General features: G+C 30.8%; 2 protein-coding genes across 7 annotated transcripts; one reads left to right on the top strand and one right to left on the bottom strand.

Annotated features, from left to right (window-relative positions):
• Nucleotides 1-1095: 1095 nt before the first annotated feature.
• LOC102623611 (TMV resistance protein N-like) lies at nucleotides 1096-8747 on the top strand. Of its 4 annotated transcripts, XM_052439032.1 has the most exons (8): nucleotides 1097-1224; nucleotides 2834-2917; nucleotides 4042-4549; nucleotides 4891-5983; nucleotides 6088-6369; nucleotides 6498-7598; nucleotides 7711-7743; nucleotides 7868-8747. In XM_052439032.1, the coding sequence occupies exons 3-8, from the start codon at nucleotides 4059-4061 to the stop codon at nucleotides 8573-8575; spliced, it is 3708 nt and encodes a 1235-aa protein (XP_052294992.1). In that variant the 5' UTR covers nucleotides 1097-1224; nucleotides 2834-2917; nucleotides 4042-4058; the 3' UTR covers nucleotides 8576-8747. The 4 variants fall into 4 exon arrangements, with proteins under 4 accessions (XP_052294993.1, XP_052294992.1, XP_052294995.1 ...); XM_052439033.1 differs by lacking the exon at nucleotides 2834-2917 and having other exon boundaries at nucleotides 1096-1224; XM_052439035.1 differs by lacking the exon at nucleotides 1097-1224 and having other exon boundaries at nucleotides 2375-2917; nucleotides 7711-7748; nucleotides 7868-8044.
• Nucleotides 8748-11138: 2391 nt separating this feature from the next.
• Nucleotides 11139-14265, bottom strand: LOC102619299 (uncharacterized). 3 transcript variants are annotated; one of them, XM_052439040.1, is made up of 6 exons: nucleotides 13894-14265; nucleotides 13286-13339; nucleotides 12542-12632; nucleotides 12212-12353; nucleotides 12029-12086; nucleotides 11139-11489 (listed from the first exon to the last, which is right to left on the bottom strand). In XM_052439040.1, exons 1-6 carry the CDS (start codon nucleotides 14002-14004, stop codon nucleotides 11373-11375), a joined length of 573 nt encoding a protein of 190 aa, XP_052295000.1. In that variant the 5' UTR covers nucleotides 14005-14265; the 3' UTR covers nucleotides 11139-11372. The 3 variants fall into 3 exon arrangements, with proteins under 3 accessions (XP_052295000.1, XP_052295001.1, XP_052295002.1); XM_052439041.1 differs by having other exon boundaries at nucleotides 11139-11435; nucleotides 13894-14264; XM_052439042.1 differs by having other exon boundaries at nucleotides 11139-11457; nucleotides 13894-14260.
• Between the last annotated feature and the right edge of the window lie 398 nt (nucleotides 14266-14663).

Genomic DNA, 14663 nt, shown 5'->3' with positions numbered 1-14663 from the left:
CCCAAGCTTTAAGCACCTTCAAATAAAATGTCAAGCCTTTAACCCTTAGTTTCCAATGTTTACTTATTTTAATGAGAAATTCTACAATTTAAAAAAAAAAATTGAAAGATTGTAGTGGAATTATTTCAAAAGAATATTTTGTTCTTTTTCCCCAAAAAAAAATGCAATTACAGAGAAGATGCCCTTAATAAAATACATAAAAACATCTATTCTTTTGGCGTGTAGATTATTGAAGCCAGCTTTTGTCAACATCAAATAGACCATGTCTTTTCCCCACTAAAAACTAAAATCATTCTTCATTATTACTTTCGGCACACACTTTAGACCAAACTTCTTGTTTGACAAATTAATTAGAACACATGAATATCTTCTCATTGATTTCTCTGAAACAAACTTAATTGGAAATTCTGGTAAAAATTTATCATCTTTCAGTGCTTCCTATAAGTTCAATTAAGTGGCTTCCAGCAATAAACTCAAAAGCTGTAAGTTTTTTTCTTATACATAATTCTCTTTTATTTTCAGAACTAATTTGCATATCTTGATGTTTAATTAATTGTTAATATCAACCGTTACAATAGTTTAACAATAAAATTTACTAAACACATACGACTGTTTTTAATATTCATAGAATTTTTAAAAATAAATTTATCAAACGTTTAATGAATTATCTTTATAAATAATTATTTATACAACACAGTTCATGACAATTATCTTAAAACTACGACATTATTAAATTGATCCAATGTCTCCTAAGGACTCAGTTGAAATTTTATTAATAAAAGGTTTCTATTAAAAGGTTTACCATTCCTATAGATTGACGACAATTTAACTATTTTTATCAATTATTGATATCAACCGTTGGATTCCATTCCATTTTAATGAAATCCAACGTGGCTAATGGGTAGAGTGGTGAAGACGCGTAATCAATTGAAAAGCCAGATAATTTCCGTTTAGATTCCTTGAAGCTTCCAGGAAGTTTGATGGTAACTTCATCATGAGAGTAGACAGTGACAATATTTATTAATTATTAAGAAAGTCAATCTTTGACCAAGACTTGCTTTTGGAAATACATATATTTGACGAAGACTTGCTTTTGGAAATACATACATATTTGCTGATTGCTTAATTTTTTGCCAAAAGAATATATTTGCATGATTAAATTCTTTGAATCAAATACTGCATCGGAGTTCATTTAACTGGCGTCCTACAATACACTCAAAAGCCGTAAGTTCGATCTTATACATCTCTCTCTTTTATTTTCAGAATTAATTTGTATATCTTGATGTTTATGAGAAAAAAAAAATTAAATTGAAAGAAATCTTTGAATGTTAATTTTGTACAAACTCTTTGCCTTTTCTTAGTTAGATGCCCTAATCGAGATTTGCTTAAGTAGAAATTGGCGTGCATACTCTCCAATCAGCATGTGCTAAAAAATTTCTATTATTGCAATTTGAAATTTATCATGTTTAGATGAGAGTAAATGAGAGGCTGATGGATTATCTGTTTAGATTGTTTAATAGAATAAGATCATTAGTTTTGAAATCAGAACCATTCAAGTTCAATAACTTTTTACGTTAGTAAACTCTGCCTTTAATATATATATACATTTAGGCAAAATTTATTGTCAATTATATTTAATCAAATTCGCTCACAGCATCAAGGTTATAAGGAAAAAAAAAAGTGCGATTTATAGATGTACGTCCTCTTTTAGGTGGTTGAAAAAGAAAATGGAAAGTTCCTAGTTTTTGTGAGCTTTTCTATCAAAATTTTTAATTCTTTCTAGTGATATTTATTTAACTCTAATAATTTCTTTTAACATGAAGTTATTGTAAATTAGCCTGTTATAAAACAAAACACAAGACCTGGGTGAAAGGACATCATGAAATTGGAAATTCCTTGGGTACGGATTAAGTAACGCCTTGTAATTAAATGTTTACTTTTACTATATAAAAACTATTTATTTTATTTTTCATTTTTTATTATAATATTATGTTATTTTTATTATGTAAAAGAATTATAATCCATTAAATTAAATTTTTTAAGTAAGCTTATTATTTACTTATTACTTACATAATAAGCTTATTTTTTAAATTTATTGATAGTGTTTATATTGAATTATCTTTATTAACTAGGAAATAAAATCATTAATTTTAAAGAGATTACTATTATTATCATCAATTATATTGAGATAACAAAATAAAAAATAAAATTGATAATATAAAATATTTACTTTAGTTATCAAATATTATATATACACACTAAAAAATATTTTATATACATATTTATAAATATGTAAATAAATTTTATTCAAAATTATGTCTAGCTTAATCATTTACATTCTTGTCATTTACAATCTTATGATAGTTTAATAATAAGATTTATCAAGTGCATACGACTGTTTTTAAAACTCACAAAATTTTTGAAATTTGTATCGAATGTTTGATTGATTATCTTTATAGTTAATTATTTCTATAATTCAGTTAATAATAATTAGTTTAAAAAACTACAATATTACCAAAATAATCCAAAAACAATAATTATTTTAAAAACTACAATGTTACCAAAAGAATCGAACATCTTTTAGGGATTCATCTGAAATTTAACTAATAAAGGTTTACCATTCCTATAGGTTGCCAGTAGTTTTAACTAATTTTAATTAATTATTAATTTCTCGCTCAGTTTCCTTGAATCTTCCAGGAAGTTTGATGGTAACTCCATCATGTGAGTAAACAGTGACAATGTCTATTAATTATTAAGAAAGTCACTTTTTGACCAAGACTTGCTTTTGGAAATACATACATATTTGCTGATTGCTTTATTTTTTTTCCAAAAGAATATATTTGCATGATTAAATTCTTTGAATCAAATACTGCATTGGAGTTCATTTAAGTGGCTTCCTGCAATACACCCAAAAGCTGTAAGTTCTATCTCATACATCTCTCTCTTTTACTTTCATAATTAATTTGCATATCTTGATGTTTAAAAACAAATCAATAATGATAAAATTGAAAGAATTTTTTTAATGTTAATTTTGTACAAGCTGTAAATTGAAAGAAATCTTTTAATGTTAATTTGGCACAAACTCTTTGCCTTCTCTAAGAGGCTTTAATCAAGATTTTCTCAAGTAGAGATCGGTGTACGCACTCTCCAATCGGCACTTGAAAAAATTTTGGGATTTAATATTATAATTCTATTTATTACAAATGTTTCTAATAGATATTGTTACATTTATTTAATATCATATTTATATTAATTATAAAACATTGAAATTAATTTTTTTGAGTTATTAGAGCTAAATGGTATCATAGTCAAAAGAGTATTTTAGTGTTTCTTATTGAAAATATGCCATCTAAGTGTCATTTTACCTAAATTTAAATAAGATATTTAAATCAAATAATAAAATTAAATATAAACAAATCCATATAATATGAATTTAATATAAATAATTGCTTACTTTTTTACTTTTATGATATAAAATCATTTTTATTATTTTACTTTTATTATGTAAAAATAATTTTAATCAATTATTTTATTACCTAACACATTTATAATTTACTTTTTTTTAGAGAGATTTATAATTTACTTAAATAGAAATAGTACTACTTCATTAATGAATTTTTTATTTTAATAATGAATTTAACCAATAAATTTAATAAAATGATATTATAAAAAAAATGTAGATAAACAAGATCATGCATATACCGCACTAAATATGGCACTGTTTTAAAGGTTAATGTAATATTGCTACGCAATAAAGCTCAAGCAATATAATTAAGTATTATTTATTAATAAATTTTTAAATTTTATTTGTCAAATAATAAATTTTGATAATAATATGAGTATAAAATATTTCAATAAACACTATTGTACATACTACACTAAAACATAGTACTGCGATATAATGTAGTGCACCAAACACTCCCTACGCTAGTGTATACGACTTTGACACTTTGAGATAATCCATAACTCTAGATGAATTTTGTTGTTTACATAGTATTGTTCCTAGGCAATCATTTCTTGCTTTTTTTTCAAAATTTTCAGAACAAATTAATATTGTGATGGCTTCATCGAGCATACAAAATGTGTCTCATTGGCCATATGATGCCTTCTTAAGCTTTAGAGGAGCAGACACCCGTAAAAGCTTCATAAGTCATCTCTATGCTGCTTTGAATGGAAAAGGAATTTATGTATTCAAGGATGACAAAGAACTTGAGAGAGGAGCATCCATTTCACCTGGACTTCTTAAGGCAATTGAAGATTCTAGAATTTCAATTATTGTTTTCTCTCAAAACTATGCTTCCTCCACTTGGTGCTTGGATGAACTTGTTAAGATTGTTCAATGCAAGAACAAAAACGATCATCAACAAATGGTTTTTCCAATTTTCTATGATGTTGAACCCACTGTGGTAAGGAAACAAACGGGAAGTTTTCGAGAAGCTTTTTCTAAACATGAAGAAGCTTTTAGGGAGAATCTAGAAAAAGTGAAAAATTGGAGAGACGGTTTGAAAGAGGTGGCTAATATTTCTGGCTGGGAATTGAACGAGTACAGGTACCCATTCTTATTATTATATATAATTTTAAATAGCTTTAATCAGCATCCTGTTGTGAGTTAAACAACTTTCATGCATTATGTGTATGATATGATGTGCACTAATTGAAACAATATCTCCACATACGAATAGTTGCAAACAAAAGTGGTACAAATGGATGCAGATATTTACATGAACGCACCTAAAGATTAGCCATATGTAACAACATCTTACATTACTTCAATTTTTTCCAACGAATATTGCATATTTTGGGTTTTTTCTATTACTAAATTTATTAAATACCGCATTCAGGCTAACTGTAATTTAATCATACTGATCTTTGTTTGTTCTTTAACTGCAGGAGTGAGTTGGAATTTATTTGGGATATTGTCAAGGCGATATCAAGTAAAATTCCTGTAAAATCAGAGACTCTTAAGAATCTAGTGGGAATAGATTCACGCTTGGAAGAACTGAGGTCTCTTATGAACAAAGGGCCTAATGATGATGTTCGTATGATAGGGATTTGTGGTATGGGAGGTTTAGGTAAGACGACTCTTGCAAGAGTTGTTTATGACTTGATCTCTCATGAATTTGAAGGGAGTAGTTTTCTTGCCGATGTTAGAGAAAAATTTGAAAACAAAGGCAGTGTAATCTCTTTTCAAAGGCAACTCCTTTTCGAAATATTGAAGCTCGAAAAAGATAGCATATGGAATGTCGGTGATGGCATCAACATTTTAGGAAGCAGGCTGCAACACAAAAAGGTTCTTCTTGTTATTGATGATGTGGTTGACATAAAGCAATTAGAGTATTTAGCTGGAAAGCGTGAGTGGTTTGGTTCAGGCAGTAGGATCATTGTAACATCGCGAGATGAACATCTATTAAAGACACATGGAATGGATGAAATATATAAGCCTAATGAACTAAATTACCATGATGCTCTTCAACTTTTCAACATGAAAGCTTTTAAAATCCAAAAGCCTCTTGAAGAATGTGTGCAGCTGTCAGAAGGTGTTCTACGGTATGTCGGTGGTCTTCCATTAGCTCTCGAAGTTTTGGGTTCCTTTTTGAATGGTAGATCCGTGGATCAATGGAGAAGCACCTTGGAAAGGCTACAAATAGAGCCTCCCAATAAGATTATGAGTATACTTCAAATAAGTTTTGACGGACTACAAGAATTAGAGAAGAAAATATTTCTCGATATTGCATGTTTCTTTAAACGGAAGACTAAAGATTATGTATCGAAAATTCTCGACAGCTGTGGTTTTGATATCGGAATTAGTGTCCTTATAGAAAAATCTTTATTAACAGTACGTGAGAATAACAGACTGTGGATGCATGATTTGATACAAGAAATGGGTCGCCAAATTGTTAGGAGACAATCCCCCGACGAGCCTGGAAAACGTAGTAGATTGTGGAAGGAAGCAGATGTACACCATGTATTGTCACAAAATACAGTAAGTGAATAATAAAGGGGATCTAAAAGTATTTATTTTCCAGCTCAGCTCACTTCTTTTAGCTACTTTACTCTCTAACGAACGACTTTGTTTATAATTTTCAGGGAAGTGAAGTAGTTGAAGGAATAATGGTTGATGATTATTTCTTTCGTGGAAATGATGTGCATTTAAGTGCTAAAGCATTTTCGCAGATGACCAACCTAAGACTGCTCAAAATCAATAATGTGCAACTTCCTGAAGGCCTAGAATACCTCTCGAACAGGTTGCGATTACTTGATTGGCATCGGTATCCTTTGAAATCTTTGCCATCAAATCTGCAATTGGATAAAATTGTTGAATTTAAAATGTGCTACAGCCGCATTGAAGAATTATGGAAGGGAATCAAAGTAAGATCAATTTTTTTTTTGGTCACTAATTTATATTTTTCAGTGAATAATTGTTGATAACAATTTATTATTATAGTAGTATATGAATTAAGAAATATCATTTTAGCTCCTTTTTTTGTTTTCAACAGCCTTTAAACATGTTGAGAGTCTTGAAACTCAGCCATTCGGAGAATCTGATTAAGACACCAGACTTCACAAAGGTCCCAAACTTAGAGGTGTTGGATCTTGAAGGATGTACAGGGTTGCGTGAAATTCACCAGTCTTTGCTACGTCACAATAAGCTGATCTTGTTGAATTTGAAAGGTTGTACAAGTCTTACAACTCTTCCGGGTGAGATTTTTATGGAATCTCTTAAAACACTTGTTCTATCTGGTTGCTCAAAATTGAAGAAATTTCCAGACATTGTAATGAGAAGTATGGGAGATTTGACGGAGCTCTTTTTAGATGGAACTTCTATTGCAGAAGTACCATCATCAATAGAACTTTTGACCAGACTTGAATTGTTAAATTTGAATGACTGCAGAAGTCTCGTGAGACTTCCTAGCAGTATAAATGGTTTGAAATCCCTCAAAACTTTGAATCTCTCAGGCTGCTTCAAACTTGAAAATGTGCCTGAGACGCTTGGGCAAGTAGAAAGTTTGGAAAAACTTGATATAAGTGTTACAGCTAGAAGGCAACCTCCATCGTCGATTTTTCTTATGAAGAATCTTAAAGAACTATCTTGTCGTGGGTGCAAAGGATCACCATCATCTGCATCACGATTTCTGCGCTTTCCTATCAATTTGATGCGATGGAGTTCAGATCCGGTGGCTTTGAGTTTGCCGTCTTCTCTGTCAGGTTTGTGTAGTTTAACGAAATTGGATATCAGTGACTGTGATCTAGGGGAAGGAGCAATCCCAAGTAGTATTGGCGACTTATGCTCATTAGAATGGTTGTTGCTGAGTGGAAACAGTTTTGTTTCGCTACCGGCAAGCATCTACCGTCTTTCTAATCTTCGGCGGATTGAATTAGAGGAATGCAAAATGCTTCAAAATCTGCCTCGACTTCCAGCCAGTCTACAGTCGATTTCGTTAGACGGTTGTGTTTCGTTGGAAACAATATCAGATGTATTAAATTTAAACGAGCATCAACTCCCGAACTTCCACCTTCGTTGTGCGGATTGCTTGAAATTGGCTGGCAACTATGATTTGGCGCTTTCACTGCTGAAAGAGTACATTAAAAATTCTGAGGTCAGTCTCTCACTCTCACCTGTGCTAACACTATGCCTAAAACTGATGCAATACATGTTATGTCTTTTTATTTTATTTATTTACTCACTTTTTTTTTTCCGTGGGGTTGCAGAATATGTCACTGTCAGACAAGTACATTAAACATGTAATGTCAGTTTTTTACACTGTCTCTCACCTGTTGCTAAAATCATGCCTAAATATTATGCATTGGTATGGCTTTCTAATGTATATTTATATATATATATATATATATATTTGGTGGGTTTCAGGACCATGGGAGACGTTTTGACATAATTGTTCCTGGAAGTGAAATCCCAGAGTGGTTCGAGTATCAGAATAATGAGGGTTCTTCAATAACAATAAGCACGCCTCCAAAGACGTATAAGAATCGTAAGCTTGTGGGATATGCTATGTGCTGTGTTTTTCATGTCCCTAAATATTCACTTCCTTATTATATACGACCGCTTCCATATCCCGTACATGATCTGGGTGGCTGGCCTACCGACCGGTATGGTTATGGAATTTGGTTTGGAAAGCAATTCGGTCAGGCTGTGTCAGACCATCTTTGGCTATACTACCTGAATAGGGAAGAGGTGTGGCGATACTACCATAATATTTATAAAGTGAAATTTGATTCGCCGTCGGGATTGGAGTTGAAGAGGTGTGGTTTGCATCCAATCTATGTGCATGAAGGGGATAAGTTCAACCAAACAAGTGATCCGGTTTGGAATTTGAACGAATTCGATCACGATTGTTTAGGTTCAACATCCTTTATGCGTAGCCTTAATGATGACTTAGACAGGGCAGAAGCCAGTGGAAGTTGCTGCGGGGATGATGCAGGATCAACGACGTCGTCTGAGCGAAGCTTTCTAAAGCGAAGTCTTGAAGGATATGTTGGGGCGGCTGAAGCTAGTGGAAGTGGCTGCTGTAATGATGAGGAGGAACCACGACCTAAAAGATTTAGACAACTCGAATGAAGGGCACAAATTTTATTTTTCTCTGCAGATCGCATTTCATTTACTTTCTTTGTATTTATTTATTGTATCTGTTCTTGTTACTTATTTCCCTGTTAAATTACCAGAAAATGCCTGGCTTGGGTCAAACAGTTGGACAGATGTTTTATTACTCTGTTTTTTCTGCTTTGTTTTATTACTCTGTTTTTCCTGCAAAAGATGCCGTACATAGATGCGGTGAGCGATCGGACAAAATTTTGAAAATATATATAAAAGGACTGGACTTGAAAAATGATTCAGAATTAGAAGAAAAAAAAAACGTAAATTAACACAAAGCAAGCATGAGAGAGTTCGATGCATGCCAATGAGAAATAATTGAAACATAATTTAATCGATACAAATGAACTTGTTGTGGAGAGTTCAAATACGAAACTTTAGCACTAATATCGTCAATTAGTAAATCATTTAATTCAAAAACTCAAGATACTAGGTAAGTGTCTAACATTAGTATTAAAAATAAATCTTAAGATTGAATATTTAACTATTTTCAAAGTTAACAAAACAAAACTCCCTAGATCTTTAAAAAAAATTATTTGAATTTAACGTGGATGCGGTTGAAGAACATGGATCAATTATAATGAATGCTCCACCACTTAAGTCTTAATTAATTAGCCAGATCAAAAACATTCTGTTAAGACTTGTAAATAACATTCAACATTTTGTGGATTTTTGGACTCAAATATTTTAAGAGAGAGAGAAAATTAATGAAAGTATTTGGTGTTGGATTTGATTATCACGTCAGGATTAACAGTTAAAATAAAATCTCTTGCTATAACTACTTTTCTTTTTACATATTTGAATACGTGAGAGTCACCGATAGAATCAATATAAGTATATTTCTTCTGGATTCTGCCTAGATAAATATGCTTAAATTTCTTGTTCCAAGAAGAAAAGGTATTATGTAATCTTGGCAAATACAAACACCAAGAAAAATTTTTGACCATGTCAAAGTAACATATGGCCGGTTAAGAACTCGATCAACCTAAAAGTATTTATTTAATCTTAGGGTGATTGAAAAAAAATTGACGAATTACCATTAAACAAGCAACAAAATAACAAATTCTTTGAAAAGAAATTATATAATAGAAAGAAGAAATTATCACATAAAAAAAATGTTCCAGTTTTTGCCATTAGATTGTGAGAGATTAATGGCTCATTTTTTGTGTCAAAATTTAAGTTAAAATATCCAAAACCATGCTTTTATAACGAGAATATAAAATAAATAGATAATATTTCATGAATATTATTGGAGTTAATATTTACTTATTATATTAATTACCATCATAAATGCAATCAGCCTCTTAGTGACATAAAATTTTGTAACCACAATCAATGAATATCAACAAAACAATCTTTCATGATTCATAAACTATATAGCTAATTCAGAATTTATGTTAATTTCAACTTTACGAAATCAACAAAGTGATATTGGAAAATTAAATGAAAATAGGCTTGTAAAACTTAAACTTATATTCCTACCATATAAAAGTATTCACTGTAACATAATCCATAATTTCATGGTATAGGTTGTGCTAAATTGATGTGAAAAATAATATACACTTCATGATTAATCATTCAATGGTCCTTAATAATATACAAAATAGTGAGCATTATGTTAAATTTTATTAAAGCATGAAAAAGGTGAAGAATGACAGAGGTAGCAGCTGCAGACGATGGACGTGAGGTGGCTTCGGGTTTTGCTATTTTTCTAACTTTTTCTTCTTCTTCTTCTTTTTTTTTTTTAATGAAAACAATGGATGATGGAGGGAGGATTTGTGTATGGGGAATGGTTGATGGTCAAGAAAGCTCTGCCTAATACAAAGAAAGACTCTGATACCACTTGACGCATCGCAGAAGCGATACTAAATTTCATTATAACATACGTTTTTTAAAATTCAAGAAAAAAAGGCTCTTACGAAGAAGAAAGTATCTCAATTAAGAAATATTAAATATTATTGATGATAAGTTTATGTATGTTATAAAGAACTATTAGTAAGAAGCCTATATATACTAAGTAGCCAACTTAATCTTAATCCTTCTTAAATAAAATAAATAATTTAAAATGCTAATTAGATTAGAATTCCAAACATGATCGAATAAGTTTAAAAAATAAAATAAATTCTAATAAAATACTAAATACCCAAATATTATAATTCCTAATAAATTCTAATTTATTTTATCTAATATGCTTCCTACATTACTTTACAGCTATATTGTCTGAATCGATGTCTCTTTTTACACTAGTAAAAAAATGGCCTTCTTTGATACTATTTTAATATCAAGAACTTGTTTTACTGATACCGAATTTAGTGTCACTGAATACGGTGCAAGAAACTTACTGACACGAGTTTTTTGTATCAACGAATCTATGTCGCCGTAGTATCAAAAAAATATTGATGCTTGAACATCACATATATAACGAGACTATGTTATCAAACAAATAATGATACAAAAGCATAATAAATATAACGATACTTTGGTATCAATGTTTATTTGCGAAAAATTTAAAAAAAATTAGAAATCCATATAATAGAAATTGAACATTTGCAATTGGCATTTGAATTGAAATTTACATTCATCAATATGAAAACTATTACATTGCAATGAACAATTTAAAAATTATTACATTGTTTGAAACTTATTACCTTGTTTACCAACTACAAATAATTTATAATCTGATATATAGTAACAGCACAATCTTCCAACACATGTTTATTGCTTCGCGGATTCTTTCTTTCGGTAATCGAAATGAAGTCTTCTATTATTGTTTCCATGTTCCAATTTGACATTTGCTCTGATTATTTAGTTTTGACCCACATACATGCTTTGGTTTATTGTAAGTCATCCTGCACCATTCAAGACATGCACAATAAAAAAACTGATAAAATTTACATGCTGCAATCTACATAGTTTCCCAATGGCATATAAATGCATGCAAGACAAGCATATTATATTAACAATAAAATTATTTTAACCGTTGTCCAAGAAAAAGAGGAGAAATTATTAACAACATCATGAGAGGAAGTCTAACAATACAGTCAAACAAACAAAAGAAAACCCATGCTTGGTTGTATAACAAGCATGGAAAGTTCAACACAAACACAAACACAGAGACCAATGGAGTTAACCAAAGTAATGAAGGAATTTCTGTGCAACTGTCAGTGGACACACAGAGCAATGGAGTTAACCAAAGTAATGAAGGAATTTCTGTGCGACTGTCAGTGGACACACAGAGCAATGTGTGCATATGAGCAGGCACAAACATGACATCCAAGTGAATAAATTTAAAATATTATATCTGGCAATTAAATCAACAAAAACATGAGAAAGAATAGATCCAGTAAGGTAAATCTAGACAACAATGATCAAAAAGCAACAAGACAAAATTTGAGAAACAAAAGGTGAAAATAAAAATACCAGGCATTTACTCCAGTAGCACCATGGATCATAAAAATTGACAGCTAAAATAGGATACCTGGAAAGGAAATATAATACAAATCAAAGAAGGCATCATTGCAATTGGCACATAGCAGAGAAATATTGTGATCACAGAATTGAAAATAAAAATTATAAGTTGTGGTTCAGAGAAGGCTCACTTACTCATGTGAATAACTATCAAAATTATTGGCAGTTAGAGTATGAGAACCTTCAACAGAATCATCATCAGCTTCCTCTCCATGCTTAAGCGAATGTATAACAAGCATTGAGTGGAATTCAGAACCAGTGGGTCTTAAATCAGGTCCTATAGAAAAATTGCGAATAGTTTTTGTTAAATTTAATCTGTTCTAGAAACAATGAAAAGCCAAATAGAACTCCATGAAAGCATCATGATACACAAACAATCCAGGTGGACGATAATATACACTGAATATGCAAAATGCACCCATGATATCCGACAAAAGAGGCACAACTATGCAAGCGGCAACCTACCATTCCAAATAAAAACAACATAAAAAGGGCTGCTATTATGGATAATCCTGCACCAGATAGTGATGCCTCTGTCAAATCCCTTGGAATTTTCCTGCAAACAGAAAAGAAATAAGTAACAATATAAACCCTGTGATTTACTAATACAGCCAATGCATAAAAAGATTGCTTTGCTTCTGGCCTACTGATTTAAATAAAAAGATACCGGTTGGATTTATAAATTACATAGAATCACCAACTTTCAAGTATAATGAGATGGACGAATTATAAACATTATCAAACAAGCAAAAGCGAGTCGCTAACAAAGAGCAATCAAAATCCACTGTCACAAATAGCAACATGAAAGTGCATAGTTTCAAAGCTTCGGAGTTTATTCAAATTATAATATTTTTAATTCACATACTATTATACTAATAAAAGCTCGAACATATTTGTTGTCCCTACAGTCAAATATTTAATTTCATATTCTTCTTAAAATGCATCAAAATCCATACATTGTAAGTATAATGAAGAACATAACTATTAGTATTAGAATTTCTTAAGCATTCAGCTGATTCACTAATAATAATAATAAAAGCCTATACATATAGAAGAATACAATCGTCATACAGCCAAATTCACTAATAATAATAATATCAGCTGATTCACTAATAATAATAATAAAAGCCTATACATATAGAAGAATACAATCGTCATACAGCCAAAATCAGTGCATTACAAGTAATAAGTTATAAAAGGCACAATTACCTGTTTAGTTGCAGATGAGTACTTTCTCAAAGTGGATACCACAGGGCAAAGTCTCTGGATTAGAAACACATTCACAAGGAACAATAGTCAGCAGTAAAAAAAAAAAGGGGCAAAATGAATACTATTTAGGCATACTGAAATAGAAGAACCTCCTCCTGCAGCCACTTTCTACCTAATAATTCCCCATATCTTTAATTGTTTCAATTAAAATACTGCCCTACTCAGCATATAAACCGCCAATAACAACACTATAAATAACACAATCAGCAAACAGCCAAAAAAAAAAAAAAAGGATACATAATCATATCCTATTTAAGTGAATGTAAATCGAAGTCTATAATTAGTTAGTAGACAATAACATCATGTTTATGATATGCGAATCAAAACAAATATTACATATAATTATTTTTTTTAAAAAAAATTACTAACCGGCTTATCTCAAGCAGACATGTAATAAATCATGCTTTCCATCAAATCAAGCAAAATTTATCAAAATTAATCAAACTACAGCTATAGAAACAATAAAATCACAGTCGAAATTAAGAGAAAATTAGAAAAATCTCAAAAAGAGAAAGAAAATCGATGAAAGAAATAGAGCAAACACTAACATTTGTTTCTCTGGTGTCCGCGTGTTTCAACACCTCGAACAAGGAGTTCTCATATAGATTTGTGAAGCTAGTTTCTTTGACTTGCTCTTCCTCTTTCTTATTCCTCCTCATCTTGTTTGACTTTTTTTATCCTTTGGTTGTCTTTGGTGGTGACCGAAGAATCAAGACCCATACGCTTCCTAAAGTAAAACCAGGATGATTTTATTTTGTTGGGAGACTGAGAGTAATTGTTTTGTTAAGACTGAAAAGGTTGGGTGATTTGTTTTGTTTCAATTTAGGGTTTCTTGAAATGAGTGGGAAGGATTTGGGAGAGAGGCAAGATGAAGAGGGAATAGTACTTTCGTTAAGGCCAAAAAATTTCACAAGTGTTGAATTTAAGATGCCCTAATTTTAAAAGTAAAACTACGTCGTTTGAAATAAGAAAAATTAAAAATATATATCTTAGTATCAGTAAGAGTTTATGATACTATATTATTAATAACCACCGGCACTAATATGTAAAACACACTAAAAGTTACTTAAGTCATCAAATATTGATATTTTTTATTTAGTATCAGCAACTTAATATCAGTAAAAATTATTTTTCTAATAGTGTTATCAATAAAAAACGCTTCCTCATCATCCATTACTAAGGCTCCATTCAATTTCTTGTCAATTGCTTCTTGATCAGCAAGTAAGTTTTCAAATTGGTTGAGTTGGACAACCTTAGATAGCTGTAACAAAGCTCTTAAGCTCAAGCCTCAAACCATTGACAATAATTCTCTTTATTC

Source organism: Citrus sinensis, chromosome 3, assembly GCF_022201045.2.
Source record: "Citrus sinensis cultivar Valencia sweet orange chromosome 3, DVS_A1.0, whole genome shotgun sequence".
Lineage (NCBI taxonomy): Eukaryota > Viridiplantae > Streptophyta > Magnoliopsida > Sapindales > Rutaceae > Citrus > Citrus sinensis.
Note: the sequence above shows the minus strand (reverse complement) of the source record. Positions and strands in the feature narration are given on the sequence as shown.

Bases quoted from the DNA above. Each gene is read 5' to 3' on its own strand.
- LOC102619299 (XM_052439040.1), bottom strand. From the start codon at position 14,004: ATGAGGAGGAATAAGAAAGAGGAAGAGCAAGTCAAAGAAACTAGCTTC. The intron at 13,340-13,893 runs GTTAGTGTTTGC...TTTCTAATCCAG, and splicing joins CGGACACCAGAGAAACAAAT to AGACTTTGCCCTGTGGTATC. The intron at 11,490-12,028 runs GTATTTTTATTT...AAATTTTATCAG, and splicing joins GCTACTGGAGTAAATGCCTG to TTTTTTTATTGTGCATGTCT.
- LOC102623611 (XM_052439033.1), top strand. From the start codon at position 4,059: ATGGCTTCATCGAGCATACAAAATGTGTCTCATTGGCCATATGATGCC. The intron at 4,550-4,890 runs GTACCCATTCTT...CTTTAACTGCAG, and splicing joins TGGGAATTGAACGAGTACAG to GAGTGAGTTGGAATTTATTT. The intron at 6,370-6,497 runs GTAAGATCAATT...TGTTTTCAACAG, and splicing joins AATTATGGAAGGGAATCAAA to CCTTTAAACATGTTGAGAGT.